Raw genomic sequence first — 16,913 nt, forward strand, 5'->3', positions numbered from 1 at the left:
GAAGTATGTGCGCATGAGTTCGAGTTGACTCTATGGATGGTCCGACCACTTTTACCCACAACAATAAGTACTCAATTATGTTTTGTGGCATGTAATTTGAGTGCAATGTAATATAAAAATAAAAATACATTAAAATTTTATAAAAACTAGAATTTAATTACTAAATTAACTTTAATATCTCAAAATAATGTACATGTATGTGGTATTTGATATAATGATTGTAAAAATTTTATTAAAATATATAATTTGATAAAAAAAATGATGAAATTGTCAGCATTGGATGGGCCACAAGCATAGGTTTCACAAACATGTGACTGGCTGCTAACGTTTTTTAACCGCTTATGTGGCTAAGGTTTGGACAGCTTGAATCATTTCGTTGATGTGATTTTAGGGATGTAGCCGGTACTTAGATTATTTATTTGTCATCAACCACTTGAAACATACAAATATTAGCTTGATCCAAAACTTTCGTGACCCCAATAAGTTTTTAACGGTGGGCATTCAATCCCTACTGCTTCTTGTAGTGTGGTCCACTTGAGCTTTGGTACTGCTTCATTTTTGAGTTCATGCCCAAAAATTATGGTGAAAATTAGATGGACGGAATACACACATTACGTTAGACCCACATCGCCCAACACATGAACACACCATCGTTGGGGTTGTGTTAGCAACCCCGCCTGACCTGCGTCCAACAAAAAAGCCTACGTGGGGGCTACCGTGACCTGTGAGTGACTTCCAATCCATCCATCACACCCGCCGTCGCATGCTTAGGACGCAAGCCTAAAAATAAGACCGAACCAAAAATCAAATGGGCCAGGAAAAAGTGGGGAAGGGGATGCATACCGTTAAAACCTTCTTTCGGCACACCGAAGCTTACGCTCAGATTTATGTATTGCCTCAATCCTAGTGAGACTCGACTTTTGAACATGTTGGATGGCATATGAACATCAAGACGGGCCCCAGGAAGTTTTTAATGGTGGCCATCTCCATCTGCACATTTTCCTTTGGTGTGCTTCACTTGAGCGTTGGATCGGATTGATTCGTGGCCTCATGTCTTAGCATGATCTGGAACTCATGATGGACGGATTGGATTTCACGCATACATCACGTTGGGTCCCACAGAGCTTCTTGCTGGACGATCTCCCACTCTCCTCACAACAGTCGTCGGAAATTCGCGTCCGTCTTTTTCCAGCCGTAGATCAGACAACATTAGAAAGTAAAAAAGGAAAAGTAGGTGGGTGAATAGTGGGCCCCACTGACATGACAGAAATTATTGGTCTGATATCGTCTTTATAAATTTCCACTCTCCTTCATCTCTATCAATCGCTCCACCACCTCCTTTTTCAGAAAGCAAAGTGGGGAAAGGATGGCGGGAAACCCTATCCACTTCGGAATAATAGGATGCGCCGAGGTATCGAGGAAGTTGTCGAGGGCAATGTCCCTCGCTCCCAACGCCATCCTCTCCGCCATCGGGAGCCGTTCGATCGACAAGGCCAAGAGATTTGCGGTCGAGAACGGCCTGCCGGAGGCCGTCAATCTGTACGGCACCTACCAGGGAGTCCTCGATGACCCCACCGTCGAGGCCGTCTACGTGCCGCTCCCCACCAGCATGCACGTGCAGTGGGCCGTGGCGGTAGCAGAGAGGAAGAAACACGTGTTCCTAGAGAAGCCCACGGCCCTGAACGTGGCCGATCTGGACCGTATATTGGAAGCGTGCGAGTCGAACGGCGTGCAGTTCATGGACTGCACCATGTGGGTCCACCATCCCAGGACCCACAAAATGAAGGAGTTGCTGTCTGACCCCAACCGCTTCGGGGAGCTTCGATCGGTAAAATAAAATGTTTTTTACCCATGCATATTCACACGCGGGCGCATGTGTCACAATGTGACACGTGTGGTAAATTATACATGTGTGAGAATATTACTATATTAAGCTTGAACTTAAATTACCATATGAAACAGCATTAAGGAGATAAATATACTTTGGAGAATCAATTTATATTAGACTTAATAGCAAATAAATATAATATAATATCTAAGCACACGTATACTGATTTGAAATTCCGCAGACCATGCTATATCTCCACCGTATGCTTGTCTGAGTGATACATGAGTTGGTACTTCTAACTAGTGGACCGTCTCTTGGATGGCCCATTTTAAACACATGGGCCTATCAGACGATTTTATTTGCTAATTCTTTTTCACTTTCCACTGTTAATTTTTTTTATTTTCCACCGTTGCTTCTAAGGCTACTGATATGATGGCTAGTATTTATCTGAACCATTTTCAAATCACAGCATGAAAAGCTTGATGGACGGGTCAGAGTGTGACCGAGCTATGCATAATCTGGTGCTGGTATTACGATATTCCGTTTCTACCCGGTGTTCGATGTCATTAATATTTTTATTCTTTCTTTCTTTCTTTTATCTTTGTCATTTTTATTTTCTTTTTAGTGACGAGATTCTATCCACAGTGGTACAAGAGTTCCACATGTGAGGAGGATGAGTGACCACCTTTTAAATAGATATCACATCCGTGGGAAATGGGAGGCTGAAGAGCGGCACACGTGCTACTGTCTACAAGCGTGCAGGACGAGGGGCCGGAGGTTGCAAAGTCAATATGACCTGATGGAAAATTCAGGAAGGTCCATCCTGTTTAACACTTGTTTGACACATCGCTTTGCTTCCTGTCACGTGTAATGTGTAGTGTGACGAGAGCGTCTTAGAATCAATGCATTGGCTTGATCCAACTCGATTAACTTTGACCTCAAGTATCAAAATAACTAATATAAACGTATATAACCAGATTGAGATGATTCATGATTCATTGCTTAATCTGTTACTTATAGAATTTGATAATGATTAGGTGATGATAGAGAGTGGGGTTTTTACTCTAAAGATTAAGTACTTTGTGCCTTCTACATAAAAAGACATTTAGAATACTATTGTAAATTAAACGAAAAAAAAAAACTCATAATTAGTTACTAAGAACAACAGTAAAAATGTATCTTTTGAAAGAACCACTTAATATTGGATAAAGAACAAATCTAGCATTTGAGCATAAAATTTGATTACAACTAAAGATTACGACTAAAAATTAGCGCTACTTTTAGGATAAAATAAGATTAAATAAATTAATAGATTTGATCGATTGTTGATTTTTTTAAAAATTTTTAATTAAATATTTTTCCTATTACAAAAAAAAAATAAAATACATTAGATATAAAAGTTGGGAGTGGGACACCCACCCTTGATATTTTTAGGGCTCATTATGATAATTCTATGAAATCCACTCTAACCATTAGATAGAAAGCTAAAATGTAGGCTTTGAGACCAAAAATCAGGCCCATCATTTATTCGGGTGGGAAGAGCCACACAAAAGGAAATAACTTAGAGGGTGAGTGTTATTGTTCGCATGGTTCACAAGAATCATGGAACAGGCTGATATTTGAACCTTGTGGTTAATATCGAGTAACACACCTAATGATTGGGATTGATTTTGCATAAATATCATGGTGGGCCATCTAGACAATGTTTTTTAGGCCACTTCTGCATGAAAAATGGTCACTAGTTCACTTCAAGAATTGGTGTGCCCAACTATAATGTTTATGTGAAATCCACCCTAATCACCATGTGGGTTATCTCATTTTAGCCGCAGGGCTTAAAAATCAGTGCAGTCTGTGATTTAGCTGGACCATACGAGGGGAAATTGTTGGAAGAAGGACACTCTTATATTATTTTCAATCTTATAGTACACTTGAATCATGGACTGGTTGATATTGGGGCCCTATAACTAAAATTAAATGATACAGTTGATGATTGAGGTGGATTTTACATGAATATCATGGAAGGCTTATATGAGTTGATTTCACGGCTTCAGCATAAAACGATTGAAGTTAACTTTAAAGAATGGTGTATCTTATTGTAATGTTTACACGAAATCCACCTCAATCATCAGCCGTGTCACTCTACTTTAGTTATAGGACAAAAAATCAGCCTAGTCCCTAATTTAGGCAGATCATGCAAATATGAACACCCCGTTTACTATTTTCAGTCGCATGGTCCACCTAAATCATTGATTGATCTGAGTTTTGGGCCTTAAAAATAAAATGGAGTGACACGATGATCAAGGTGAATTTCAAATAAACATCATAGTCTTCTATGTGTGAGAATTGCTAAAATACATATCGTGCATACATGAAAGTGACAAATACAAATTTTGAATTCATATAGAATCCACATATATAGTCCTAAACACAAGCCCCCAAAACAAGTGAACGATTTCAATTTATATAAATTTTATGTTAATGATTAGGAATATTCCAATTCACTGGAATCCAAGCTGCCAAACACCCCTTTAAGCCATGAGCAAAAAAATAATTGAAGCAGATCCAAATTTAGGTGGACCACGGGACAAGAAATAATGTTGATTGAACACCCACCATTAAAAACTTCTTAGGGCCCACTGTAATTTTTATTTGCCATCCAACCTACTGATAAGGTCACACAGGTGATCTGGTAGAAGGGAAAACAAAAATATCAGTTTAATCCAAAACTTTTGTAGGCCCAATAATTTTTTTAACGGTGGGCAGTCAATCATCCATGTTTCCTGTGGTGTGACTCATCTTAGATTTAGATCTACCTCATTGTTAGGCTGGTACCCTAAAATGAGCTTGCCACGTGGATGAATAGTGTCACATACATCATGGTAGGCCTTATAAAGAATTACTGGAGGGGTCACTACCGAATCGGAGTCCTTTGGCTGCCACTTTGTGAGGCTGCTAGAGGACAAGGCCAAATTTACGTAGTGGCCCACAACGAGAACGGTGACAAAATCTCCTTTTACAGGATCAGATTTTCATTGCCATTTTTCTTGAACTTATGGGAAAGGACAAGACGGAAATGATGTGGTGGGCCACAAGCACGTCAGGATTACAAGAAAATTTGGATTTTATAAATTGAGAAGAGCACGTGAAGTTATAATGCTCCAAGTTGCCTCAATTCAGTTGGACAGCTTGCCCAATTAATTGATATGAACTGTCCATTAGGTCCGGAACACATTTCTCAGGCGACCATGCAAAAACTGCCCTGATGGGACGGCCAATCCATCCTTGATATGGCCTTATTTTCTGTATCCATCCTTTTTTTATGCAATAGACAAAATGGCTATGATTTCCTAACAAAGGTGATTCTTTAGAATCATAAGCAATCCATGAACGTCTCTAACAAATAGATGGATCAAATTGTTGATTGGACCTTTTTATCTATAAACGATATTCATCATCCATATAAAAAACCATTGATTAAATTGTTAATATCCATCAGATTAGTGAATGCTTGTATGATTGTCCATGAAATGTCCCTCGGACCTAGTGAAGAGGCTAGATCAATGGATTGGATAGTCCAGGTGTCCCAATGCACTTAAATGCAACTAGGAGCACTAACATTTCTCTTATAAGATTGGCTGGGCATCTAACGCCCACATGATTTTTAGGCATTATAGCAAGAAACTAGTAGTTTTTAGGGTTCATTTAGATAGTAAGTTGTTTTTCTTTCTTATGGTTCAAGTAGCTAATTTGGGTTTTTACTTATTTAACATGTAAGTATGTTTGATAAACAATATACTTAATCTTAATCTTGAAGAGAATTCATAAATTACAAATTTGATGTGGATAGTCTATCATTAATACCCACCTTTGATGTAGAGCCATACATCATGTGGTCTCTACCTTGAATATCTACTGTCCATCATGAGAGTTCAACTTTTATTATGTTGGGCCCACCTTGATGTGGGTCATCATGCAGGGCCCACCTTTAATGTCGATTGTCCATCATGTGGAGCTCAGCTTGATGTGGACCCTCCATCACGTGTGCCCCACCTTCGATTTAGGCTCTCCATCCTGCGGGGCCACTTTTGATATGGATAGTTTGTCATGTCGGGTCTACCTTGGTGGTGGTTGCCCATCACTTGGAGCCCACCTTCTCTCTCTCTCTCTCTCTCTCTCTCTCTCTCTCCAATGAAAGTAAGAAGTAGAGAGATTTTTAGGGCCTGCGTGGATCTTAAGTTGCTTAAGATAAGTTACTTATGCCATAAGTAATTTATCTTAGTTTCTACTTATTGGCATAAGTAATTTATCTTAGTTTCTACTTATTTAGAAGATAAGTATATTTGGTAAACAACTTACTTATCTAGCTTCTCCTCTTTTTACGTATCTCTGGTGCCTCTCTTCAGCAACTTATGAAAAGTACAAAGGTTAACTAAAGTAATTTAGTACGTTTAAGTAAAAAAAATTACTTATAACTAATCATAAACCAAACTTACTTATCTACTGGTGCAAGTAGAAAAAATAACTTATTTTGTGGTATCCACACGGGCCTTAAATTGCATTTTATCAAACTAATCATATTTGTCGGTATCCAAACGGGCCCTTAAATTGCATTTTATCAAACTAACTTTTGTTGCATAAGTTACTGATTTTGACCGTTTGCTGCTGTCAACCAAATACGTAGCTCACCGATGCTTTTACAAATGCGCTTCTAGCGGTTTTCTTTATCGGGAAAAGCTCCATTGTTCACAGAGCGTACTGTATATTTCTCCTGGTTGCATTGGCTCTCAATTAAATGCCATCTCCACACATCACGCATGTTCCAGTTTCAAGTCGGAACTTTTCAACTGGTGGCAACGCTGTAGTGCTATGGATGGGCCATTCCATTAAAATTTCCATAGGAAATGATACAAGCAACTTATTAAAAGGCATCTTTCCATCATCTGTTTGTAAAATCTCAAAAGTCGTCCAAATTGCTGACTAAGATTATCTACTGGTTTGATTCTGCAACACAATATCCAAGTTGAGTCTCAACACAGCTTCTTGCGAGTCTTCTGTACTAGTTTTCTTTGCTATTTTTGCGAGAATATCTATTCGACATTTCAAGTGAATTTATCTGTTAGTAGGAAGGCCAATGGGCCCTAGCCTGGCCATAGTCCCCCAAGCCCAGACCTGCTCCAACCCTAATCGGGCTTGAAAACCCTGAACCTATAAGAAGGATCAAAATGTCTAAAATAGTCCAATTTAAGAATTTTCCAAAGGCATCTTTCACTTAATTCCCCACCATTGGAACTGTTTGGAATACTAAAACATTGCCTGTAGTTAAACTACACATATAAGTTGAATGAAAACAGTTTTATAATGTGAAGTTTTTTCACATAATACAAAACAGTAACAATAGTACATATGTATTTCATCAAACACCCAGCGGGCAGTATCAAAATCATGATTTGAGGGTGGTTTTCTAATGCGAAGTTCTTTTTTTTAAATTTTATTTATTATAGTAATTTGTTTGGTATCCATTCCTTCGTCGCCACTAACCGATCCCGCAGAGAATGTATGCACCTAAAACAACACTTTATCGAGTCATTTCATCAAACACTTGGTGAGCAGTATCAATATCAAAATAACCAAGTCACCAAGCCGATTCAATCCGAGTCGATTTGAGTTGAGGTTCAATCTGAGTCGAGTCGAGCTCGAGCAAGCTCGAACTCGGCTCAAAATTTTTTGTGCTAAAAAAATCAGCTTGACTCGGCTCTAACTTAGTTTTAAACTTAGTCGAATTGAGCTTTTTCGAGTTGAGTCGAGCGAGTTAACCGAGCTAACTCGATTCATGTACAGCTCTATTTATAACCATGCCCTGCGATGATTCTCACCATGGTTGGGTGACTCATCCTCCTATGAAACTCGTTTGATTCAACTCAGTCGAGTCCCATCAGGTCTGACAACACGAGTTGTGCTGATTTGGACATACTCCGATGAGTTGCCTCGTAATTCGATGATTCTTCCGAGTCAGACGATGCGAATAGTCTGGCTGAGAAATTGTACAATATAGTTGCGTTTTTTAATTCTGGTAAGTGAGGCCACATGGTTCGGCAATCAAGACCGTTGGTATGTTCTGGATTGGCATTGATGGACAGTACTTCAAATAATTCCCGGATTGGTGGTCTATAGATACTCAGGTGGACTGTTAAGCAGAATGAAATAACAACACTGATTTGGGTCTAAATTGTTCCAAGCTGGATTTTTTTGGAGCATGATCCGTCGAAGATGTGAATGATAGACCAATGGTCTTGTGATGTAGAGTGGGTCGCAGACACTTTCATGGCTAAGATGTACCAAAAAAGGTTCCATGGAGACAACTGTTAGAATCTTAAAACAATAGTATCTTACAAACTAGAATGAATTTTGGACATATCATATATGCTTTTAGCGTAGGAGAAGTTACTTTAGCCAACCAACACAGCTCAGTTGCCCATGCTGGATTTGCGATATTCCAAGAGATAAACAGTCAAAATTAAGTTAATTCCTCTTATTTTTGTTTTTATTATAAATAATAAATTCCAGATTGAGCATAACTAAGTTGTGGGAGTCTTGAAAAGGGCTTAGAAAAGTAAGGAGAACAATGCGGTTATACTAAATTAGACACTTACCATTTTGGGCCGAAACCATGAAATCTAGTAGGAATGATGACTGTCTATAAATATTAAGTTTACTAGTTATAGTAATTAATGTTTGTAGGGTTTTTGAGTCTAAAACTTCCTTTTGAGTTTAGGCTCATTATTTAAAGGATTGTAATTTAGTTTTTTATTTTTAATTTTTTTTTTTTTTAAAATTTTTAATCATCAATCAAACTTAATTTTGGATTTATTAAAAATTATTTCTATTTTATCATTCGTGGATTCGAGAAAATTCTATGAGGAATTCAGATAGTTCCGTGAAATTATTGGAGTAGTTATTCCCTAGGAACATGGTGATCGACCTCATCGCGTCCCTCTGTGTCATCTAGATTACTGAACCATGGTCCCCATTTTTTAAACTTAGAACTGTAAATAGGGGTGACTCGTCCGGCTGAGTCGCCCCTGACTCGTCCGATATGACTCAACTCAAGACGTACCGGACCAGTTGGTCCAAGTCACCAAGTCTTGAAACCTTGATTCTAGCAACATTGTTATCTTCTATAATCATGATTTTCATACCTAATCGTTACTTACTGGACTGGCAGGTTCACAGCATTTTCGCATCCTGCGGCGATGCACATTTTCTCGAGAACGATGTTCGTGTGAAGCCTGATCTTGATGGTCTTGGGGGGCTTGGTGACACAGGATGGTATTGTGTCCGTTCAATCTTGTGGGCCAACGATTACCAGCTGCCCAAGACTGTAACTGCATTCCAAGGTACGTACTACAACAAAGCTGGTGTAATTCTATCTTGCGGCGCGTCGATGGTGTGGGAAGATGGAAGGGTAGCCTCATTCCAATGCGGTTTTCGGATCAATATTGTGATGGATGTAACTGTCCATGGATCGAACGGGACCCTTCATCTTCATGATTTTGTCATCCCTTTCGAGGAGACATCGGCGCCGTTCACATTCGTGACGAACACCGAATTCAAGGACAGACAATTAGGATGGAAGCCATTCCCTAGAGAACATGTTGTGACCACCAATTTACCTCAAGAGGTCCTTATGGTTGAGGAATTCGTCAGGTTGGTGAAATCCATCAAAGACTCAGGCTCAAAGCCAGATAGCAAATGGCCCACCATTAGTAGAAAGACTCAGCTGGTAATAGATGCCGTGAAGGAATCGATCGATAAGGGCTGCGAGCCGATCAATGTTGTGAATTAATCTAAGGCCAGCTAATTACTTACTCTTGATGGTGAATAGTGCTACTGCTACTGCTGGTGTTGCTTGTTGTTATGTCAGGTGTGTGCATTTTTACTGGCACGTTGGACCATTAAATAATCAGTATCTTGTTTTAAGCTTGTTCAATAAACATTGGACCAGGCCTTGTGTTTGTGTTGAAGGTTTCAAGGCTCAGGTGAGTCGCAGCTTGGAATCCTTTGGACCTAATCCACTTCGACGCCAGAGGTCAGAGCTGACAATGGAGGGTGACCCGGCCAACTTAGATAGTCACCCTTAACTCGGATGAGCCACGATTCGACTTTGGACTGGATGAGTGAGTCCCAGCGCCCTTAAAATGTTGCTATGGCTAGCTTAGGTAATGAAAGTTGAGAAATGCTGATGGTGAACCTCTGGGGCATGGGATACTGTAGATGTAGGCCCATGATTTTCGTAAACAGTTTGTCAGATTGAAAGATTCTAACCGTCAGTCTTTTGAAAGCTTATGGCAATTTGCTCAATGAGAGAATGAAGCGGTGAATCATAGCACACTCGCCTGTGTGGTGGACATGCTTGGGATCTAGGCCAGTAGTTTGGTGGGTCATAAACATGCTAATGCAGTGGCATTTTCATACTGGATTCGAGTGAGGTAGTCCGTGGGATGCAGGGACACACTTAGGATAGGCAGCCCATGTGAAATGAGTGGCTTGTGTGAGGCGGTACCCATGTGATGTAGGGCCCATGAGGAGGGTTCGGTTCAAGTCTTAACTCATGCGATGTGGGGTCTGAGTTACGAGATAAATGAATTGATTCGTCATGATTTAATAGTTCAAACTTTTAGAGCAAGTTGTTAATTGTCCTGATTAATGCACTGCTTGTGGAATTTTTGAGAACTCATCATATGATGTGAGTCCAAAATTTGAGCGAATCCTGGATCTTCCTGTTTGCCCACGCCTGCATGCATGACTGTGGAGTAGTTTCTTAGGGTCAAAACGTGTAAAATATGTGGGAGATTAAGAACCGAGATCTGATTTTATAAAGGATGAGAGATAAGAGTTCTACCCATAGCTAAACTCCATTTCTAAATATATCTCTTAAAATATATGGGTGATCCTAACCATTAGTAAATGTAGATGCCTCAGGAGGCACAGCATTTTCAAGCCTACATATTTTGTGTCCTACGCATGGTACATGTGTATGGTTATTAGAATCATGTATCATGCATGTTCTAGGTTTTTCTCTCATTGGCTATCTTTCAGTTAAAGGGGCTGTCCTCTTAATTAGATCCACCGTCAATTTCTGTCTTTTAATGTTCATTTCTATGCCACGACTAAACATTGTGATTTTTGAACCAAGGCTCGTTCATCACTGGAAACGTTAAATTGATGATTTCCATCTCATCCACTTGTGCCATGTGTTTAGAATGGCATAGAAGCATGGGAAACGGCGTGCCTCTAGATGCACAAAATTGGCCCTAAAATGTTTAGATTTTTGGAAATCAGTCCATGCAAAAACACTTTAATTTGAATTGAAATGAACAATTAAAAATGAAAATCTAAACAAATACACAAAGAACATATAATTTTTACATGAAAAACTCATGCGGAAAAAACTACGGTACAAAGTAACGATCAATCCACTATTCAAAAAAAAATTATAGGAATGGAAAAAACTTACAATTAAAACCCTGACCCCCCCTTAAAAATATAAAAATACAAAAATTGTAGCTTACTCTTAACCCAATATAATTAACTATAAATGCTACCATTTCTTAAGGAAAATATTAAAATTGTCCATCCAATTAAAGTGAAACATGGGTCATATAGGCTCAATAAACCCAACAACTATTTATGTTATTAATAATATGAATCAGTACAATTCTTTGGTCCTAATAGGAGGGGGCTGTCCATATTCATACACTCCATATGCACTGCATTTGTCACCATCAATCTCCAAGAAACTTACATGTGGAGCATAAATTTTTTTGCATGTGCCATTAACTATCATAAGTTTTCCATATGTGCTATATTTCATATTTACTCTTTGTTTTGAGTGTTTGACAATAAAGTATATAATAACTACTTTACAACATTGTGCCTTGGCTCCTTCCAGGTAATGTTGACTTATAGAGTGGGTGCAACTTTGAACTTTGCTTACACCCAAATAACCAATAAGGCCTATTGGGTAGAGCTGGGCATCGAGTCAAGTCAAACTGAGTTACAGCTGACCTGACTTGATCCGATTTTGAAATAGGCCTAACCCGAACTCAAACCGACTTAGTATCGAGTCCAGCATGCCTGACCCAATCCGATTAAGGGTTTGACCTGGATAATTCGGGTCAAGTTTGATCCAATCACTAGTATAAAGTCAGGTCGAGTCGGCAACGAGTCGAGTTGGGTGCAGTGGGTATTCATGAGTTGAAATCACCACTCAAAGTCTAGATTCACTTGCCAGAATTGCAGCCTCTCTCCATCAACTATACGGCATCTCAGATATGAAACATTATATCTCAATTTTCTTTACACACTCACACGAGTTGAGTTGGATTTTGGGTTGAGTCAAGTTACTAGGTGACTTGAACTCGACTCGATTTGAATTCGGATTAGACGAAGTCAACTCGATTTGGATCGACTCACCCACATTGTTTGAATCGAGTCGAATGAGTCGAATTTGTCGAGTTGACTCGTCCCATACCCATCTCTACCATTGGGTGACCATTGAAAAATGAAATCATCTTATTTTAATTAGCAATAATTATATGTTGGAGATATCGAAAGGATTAATATAATTTATCTTGATAATCATTTCAATTATATGAATTTTAATCACTATTAAAATAATTAATGATAATTAAAATAAGATGAAATCAATTTTAAATGCAAAGTCATATGTCACGGTGCATCTTCTGTTTAAGTGATAAAGACCAGTTCCTAATCCATCTGGAATACGATGGGTAGCCTCCTTTTCAATAATTAATTTTGGATGCTGATCTACTAGGCATTGCAGGTTAAGCTTAACTTATAATGTTATGGGTGTGGTCCGCCATGGAATCTTCAACATCCAATCCGTCTATTATGTGCGCCCCCTCATGTTCTTCTTAGCATTTGAAAATCAGGTTAATCTGAAACTCATGTAGGCTACAACATAGAAGAAGTTGAAATGGAGATGCCTGCCTTTAAAAACCTAGCAAATGATGTGTAGCCCACTGTATTTTCTATGTGCCATCTAATTCAATTGTAAGATGCACCCGCTAGAACGAATGGACACAACAAAACTAAGGCCATTTCAAAACTAATGAGGATCGCATCACCTGATTTTGCAGGTCTTAGTCATGATTTCATTTTACGTGGACTACCTTATATATATATATATATATATATATATATATATATATATATATATATATATATATATATATATATACCTTATATATATATATATATAGAGGCACGGGTCTTCTATTCCTGTTAGATAAGAATACATGAAGAGAAATGGACCGCTGTAAACGCCACCTTTTACCCGGCGTCTTTGCAAAGGGCTCCCAAACTTAACTTTTCCAAAGCAAACCATTCTGTACGGATATACTATTTGCCGATGAAAATACCTTTGCATTCAATAACTCTCGCTGCGAATTATAACCATAGCGATGGATACCCACCGTGAATACAAGAATGCTTTCGTCTGCAAATAGTACGTCCATGCATAATGATTTACTTTGGGAAAGTAAAGTTTGAGAGCGTGTTGAAAAGACGCAGGCTAAAAGGTAGCATTACAGTGGTCTATTTCCTCAATAAGTCTGGATCCTCTGTTATCTAGTTAATAGGGATTTCCTGTTACCTATGATTAGGCGTCGTAAGCTTTATTTTGTTATTATTATTATTTTTTCCTTAAGTGAGTGGTGACGTGCACCAATGAGGATTAGGATAACAGGAAATCCCTCTTGACCAGATAACAGAGGATCCCGACTGTCAATGCATGAGGTACTCAAGATCCGATATCATTGACATTAGGGCACCACATAGCGTTGTAGTCACGTGTATTTCGTCCTATGTCCACGGACTCTTGTGGTGAAGGTTCATGATGTATATATTTTTTTAATATCCATGCCGTCTATCCATTATTTCAGATCATTTTAAATATGAACCAAAAAATGAGGTAGATTCACGACTCAAGTGGACCACAGTGCGGATTGAACACCCACCATTAAAAACTTCTTAAGAGTCTGATATGTGTTTTTCTTTTTTCTTTTTACCTCCATCCAGGTGTATGTATGTGGGCTTATTAAAAGGTGGGATGGCCTAAAGACATCACAGTGGGCCTTGTGAAGATTCCAACGGTGGTTGTCATTATAGCCGCTGCTACTTGCTGTGTTATTAACCTCGGCATTCTTTTGATATCCAATGAGATTTGTCGGATCCCGGTCGTTCCACGGGAACGTGGGAACACTACTCACCCACACAGATCCACACGTGCATAAATGGAAAATATAGAAGATCTGATCTTTTAGTCTGGCAGATTTCACACCTTAAGTGGGCCACAGCATTTAAAACCATTGGACGGCTAGAAAATTTTGACTTAATAGTCAATTCATTTTTGACATCCTGGCCCACCCAAGGAGTGAAAGAGCTTAAAATTTGCAGTACAAGATCTAGGGATTATTTCCAATCAGAAAGAAGGCATACATCTCTCACACACGATGGCACGTGTACGTACGTTTGGTTTGGCATGGCTCCACACGCGCGAGAAATTAACGAACCTCATAAAAGAGAAATCCGAAAGCTTTCACTTGTAAATGATATCATAAGGCGGCTGTATACAGCCATCTTCTTCTTGCCAACGTGGCATGTCTATAGTAAATCCCGTCAGTAAAAACAGTGGGCCACTCTTTGACGCTCAACGGCTGAGAAATTCAGGATGATCCGATGATTGAACAGGACATGACTTTGAAATCAATGTAAGCTGAAGATATGATTTAATGAAACAGTATTGCCAACCTATTGAATGAATCAGTTTAAATCTTAATAACCCATGATCATGATTGTGTGCCAAACATTTTGAACGGATAGGATATTCTTTTACAGGTGGTTGGAAAGAAACATCTGTATGCAAAAGTTCATGTACAACCGTGGTATGTGATCGTCTCTGTGGTTTTTTTTTCTTCTGTTTCGTCCTTTTCTGTTGGGTGTTGTGCGGACGTGAATTTCCAACTACCACCGTTGGAGGGAGTCTTTTTTTAAAAAAAAAAAAAACCGGCGGGATGAACGGATTGGATAAAATACTACATCAATCACCGTGTGGATAAAGAGGAAGCGGAGTGGCTGGTGTACCACACACCAGCTATATAGCGGAAACGGATTGGCTACTCCCCTCCCACCAGCCAATGGTCGGTGCTCTATGGGCCCCAACATGATGACATGATGTATGTGTTTCATCCATGCCATCCATCTATTTTTATATATCATTTTATTTCATGAGAGAAAAAATGAGTTATATCAAAATCTCAAGTCGGCCACATTACAGGAAACAATGTTGAATGAACGTTGAAACGTTTTAGGGGCCATAAAAGTTTTGTATCAAGTTGATATTTATTATTTCCCTTCATCTGGGTCTTTATGACCTAATCTACGGATTATATTTCAAATAAACAGTACAGTGGGCCTGAGGAGGATTTTAATGGTGGATATCCAATCATTATTGTTTTCCTACGGCGTGGTCCACCTGAGATTTATATCTGTATAATTGTTTGTATAAAGCCTTAAAATGATCTGTAAAAATGGATGAACGGAATGGATGAAACATATACATCATGGTGGGGCCCACAGAGCACCGACCACCAGCCACGGGGCTGGTGTCAGGGGGAGTAGCCAATCCATCTCCCTATATAGCTGCGGTAGGTACGATGTCGTGCTAAGACGAGCACTGACTCTCCTCGAGCTCCGAGTTGCACGAACGGTTCAAAGGAGATCAAAGTTACATGGCCCCCTCAGTGATGTATTTATTATATCTACACAACTCATCTATTTTTAGAGATTATTTTAAAGCATTATCTAAAAAATGAATAATATCCAAAGATCATCTGAACCACACACCAAATAGCAACAGAGATAATAACTTTCCCTGTTAAAAAATTTATAGGGCCCACCATAATATTTATTTTCCATCCAATCTATTCATAAGGTCACAAAGACCTAAATGAAGAGGAAAAACAAATTTCATATATTAATCCAAAGCTTCTGTGGCCCCAAGGGTTTCAATGGTAGACATTTAATCCCCTATTGCTTTTTTCAATGTGGACGAGTTGATAGTTAGATCTGTCTTATTTTTTGTCTCACGCCTTAAGATGAGCTAGTCAAATCTCAAATGGATGGACGGTTTGAATATATCACATACCTCTTGGCCACTCGTCTCGCGTAACTTGCTGATGTCAATAAAGCAGCTATACATCCCGAGGATGGATCACTTGTCTCTTAAATAAAGGACAGTGGTCCTAAGGAGAGATCCCTTGTATACAATTCACTCACGTGGGTTGGCAGTCTCGAGGAGAGAATTTTTATGGGATTTTTGAAAAACGAGGTCGAAGATTAAGGTTCCACCTTAATATTGATATTAAATTCACCCCAACCAATACTTTTATCACACCATATTAGGTGCATGACCCAAAAATCAGTTCCATCCTTAATTTAAGTGGGCCACATGATTTTCTTTAATGTAGTCCGCTGTCTTAAATAAAAGACAGTAGTCCCGAGGAGAGATATTTCGTATACAATTCACTCACGTGGGTGGTCATCTCCAGGGGAGAATTTTTATGGGATTTTTGAAAAAGGAGGTCAAGGCCTAGGCAGGCTCCACCTTAATATTGATGTTAAATTCACACCGGCCATTAGATGTATCACACCATGTTAGGTGCATGGCCCAAAAATCAGTTCCATCCTTAATTTAAGTGGGCCACACGATTTTCCTTAATGTAGTCCACTGTCTTAAATAAAGGACAGTGGTCCTGAGGAGAGATACTTCATATACAATTCACTCACGTGGGTGGTTGTCTTCAGGAGAGATTTTTTATGGGATTTTTGAAAAAGGAGGTCGAGGCGTAGGCAGGCTCCACCTTAATATTGATGTTAAATTCACCCCGGCCATTAGGTGTATCACACCATGTTAGGTCCATGGCCCAACAATCAGTTCCATCCTTAATTTAAATGGGCCACATGATTTTTTTTTTTAATTTTTTTTATTTTTAATGTAGTCCAC

At 39.0% G+C, this 16,913-nt stretch overlaps 1 protein-coding gene across 1 annotated transcript; it reads left to right on the forward strand.

Moving 5' to 3' along the window:
* Window positions 1-1,312: 1,312 nt before the first annotated feature.
* Window positions 1,313-9,849, forward strand: LOC131242167 (uncharacterized oxidoreductase At4g09670-like). The gene is made up of 2 exons (XM_058240633.1): window positions 1,313-1,828; window positions 9,051-9,849. Exons 1-2 carry the CDS (start codon window positions 1,367-1,369, stop codon window positions 9,669-9,671), a joined length of 1,083 nt encoding a protein of 360 aa, XP_058096616.1. The 5' UTR covers window positions 1,313-1,366; the 3' UTR covers window positions 9,672-9,849.
* Window positions 9,850-16,913: the final 7,064 nt, after the last annotated feature.

This window comes from Magnolia sinica, chromosome 4 (genome assembly GCF_029962835.1).
Source record: "Magnolia sinica isolate HGM2019 chromosome 4, MsV1, whole genome shotgun sequence".
Lineage (NCBI taxonomy): Eukaryota > Viridiplantae > Streptophyta > Magnoliopsida > Magnoliales > Magnoliaceae > Magnolia > Magnolia sinica.

Excerpts from the sequence above, each read along its gene's own strand:
- LOC131242167 (XM_058240633.1), top strand. The coding sequence starts at position 1,367 with ATGGCGGGAAACCCTATCCACTTCGGAATAATAGGATGCGCCGAGGTA. Across the intron at positions 1,829-9,050 it reads GCTTCGGGGAGCTTCGATCG|GTTCACAGCATTTTCGCATC; the intron begins GTAAAATAAAAT and ends CTGGACTGGCAG.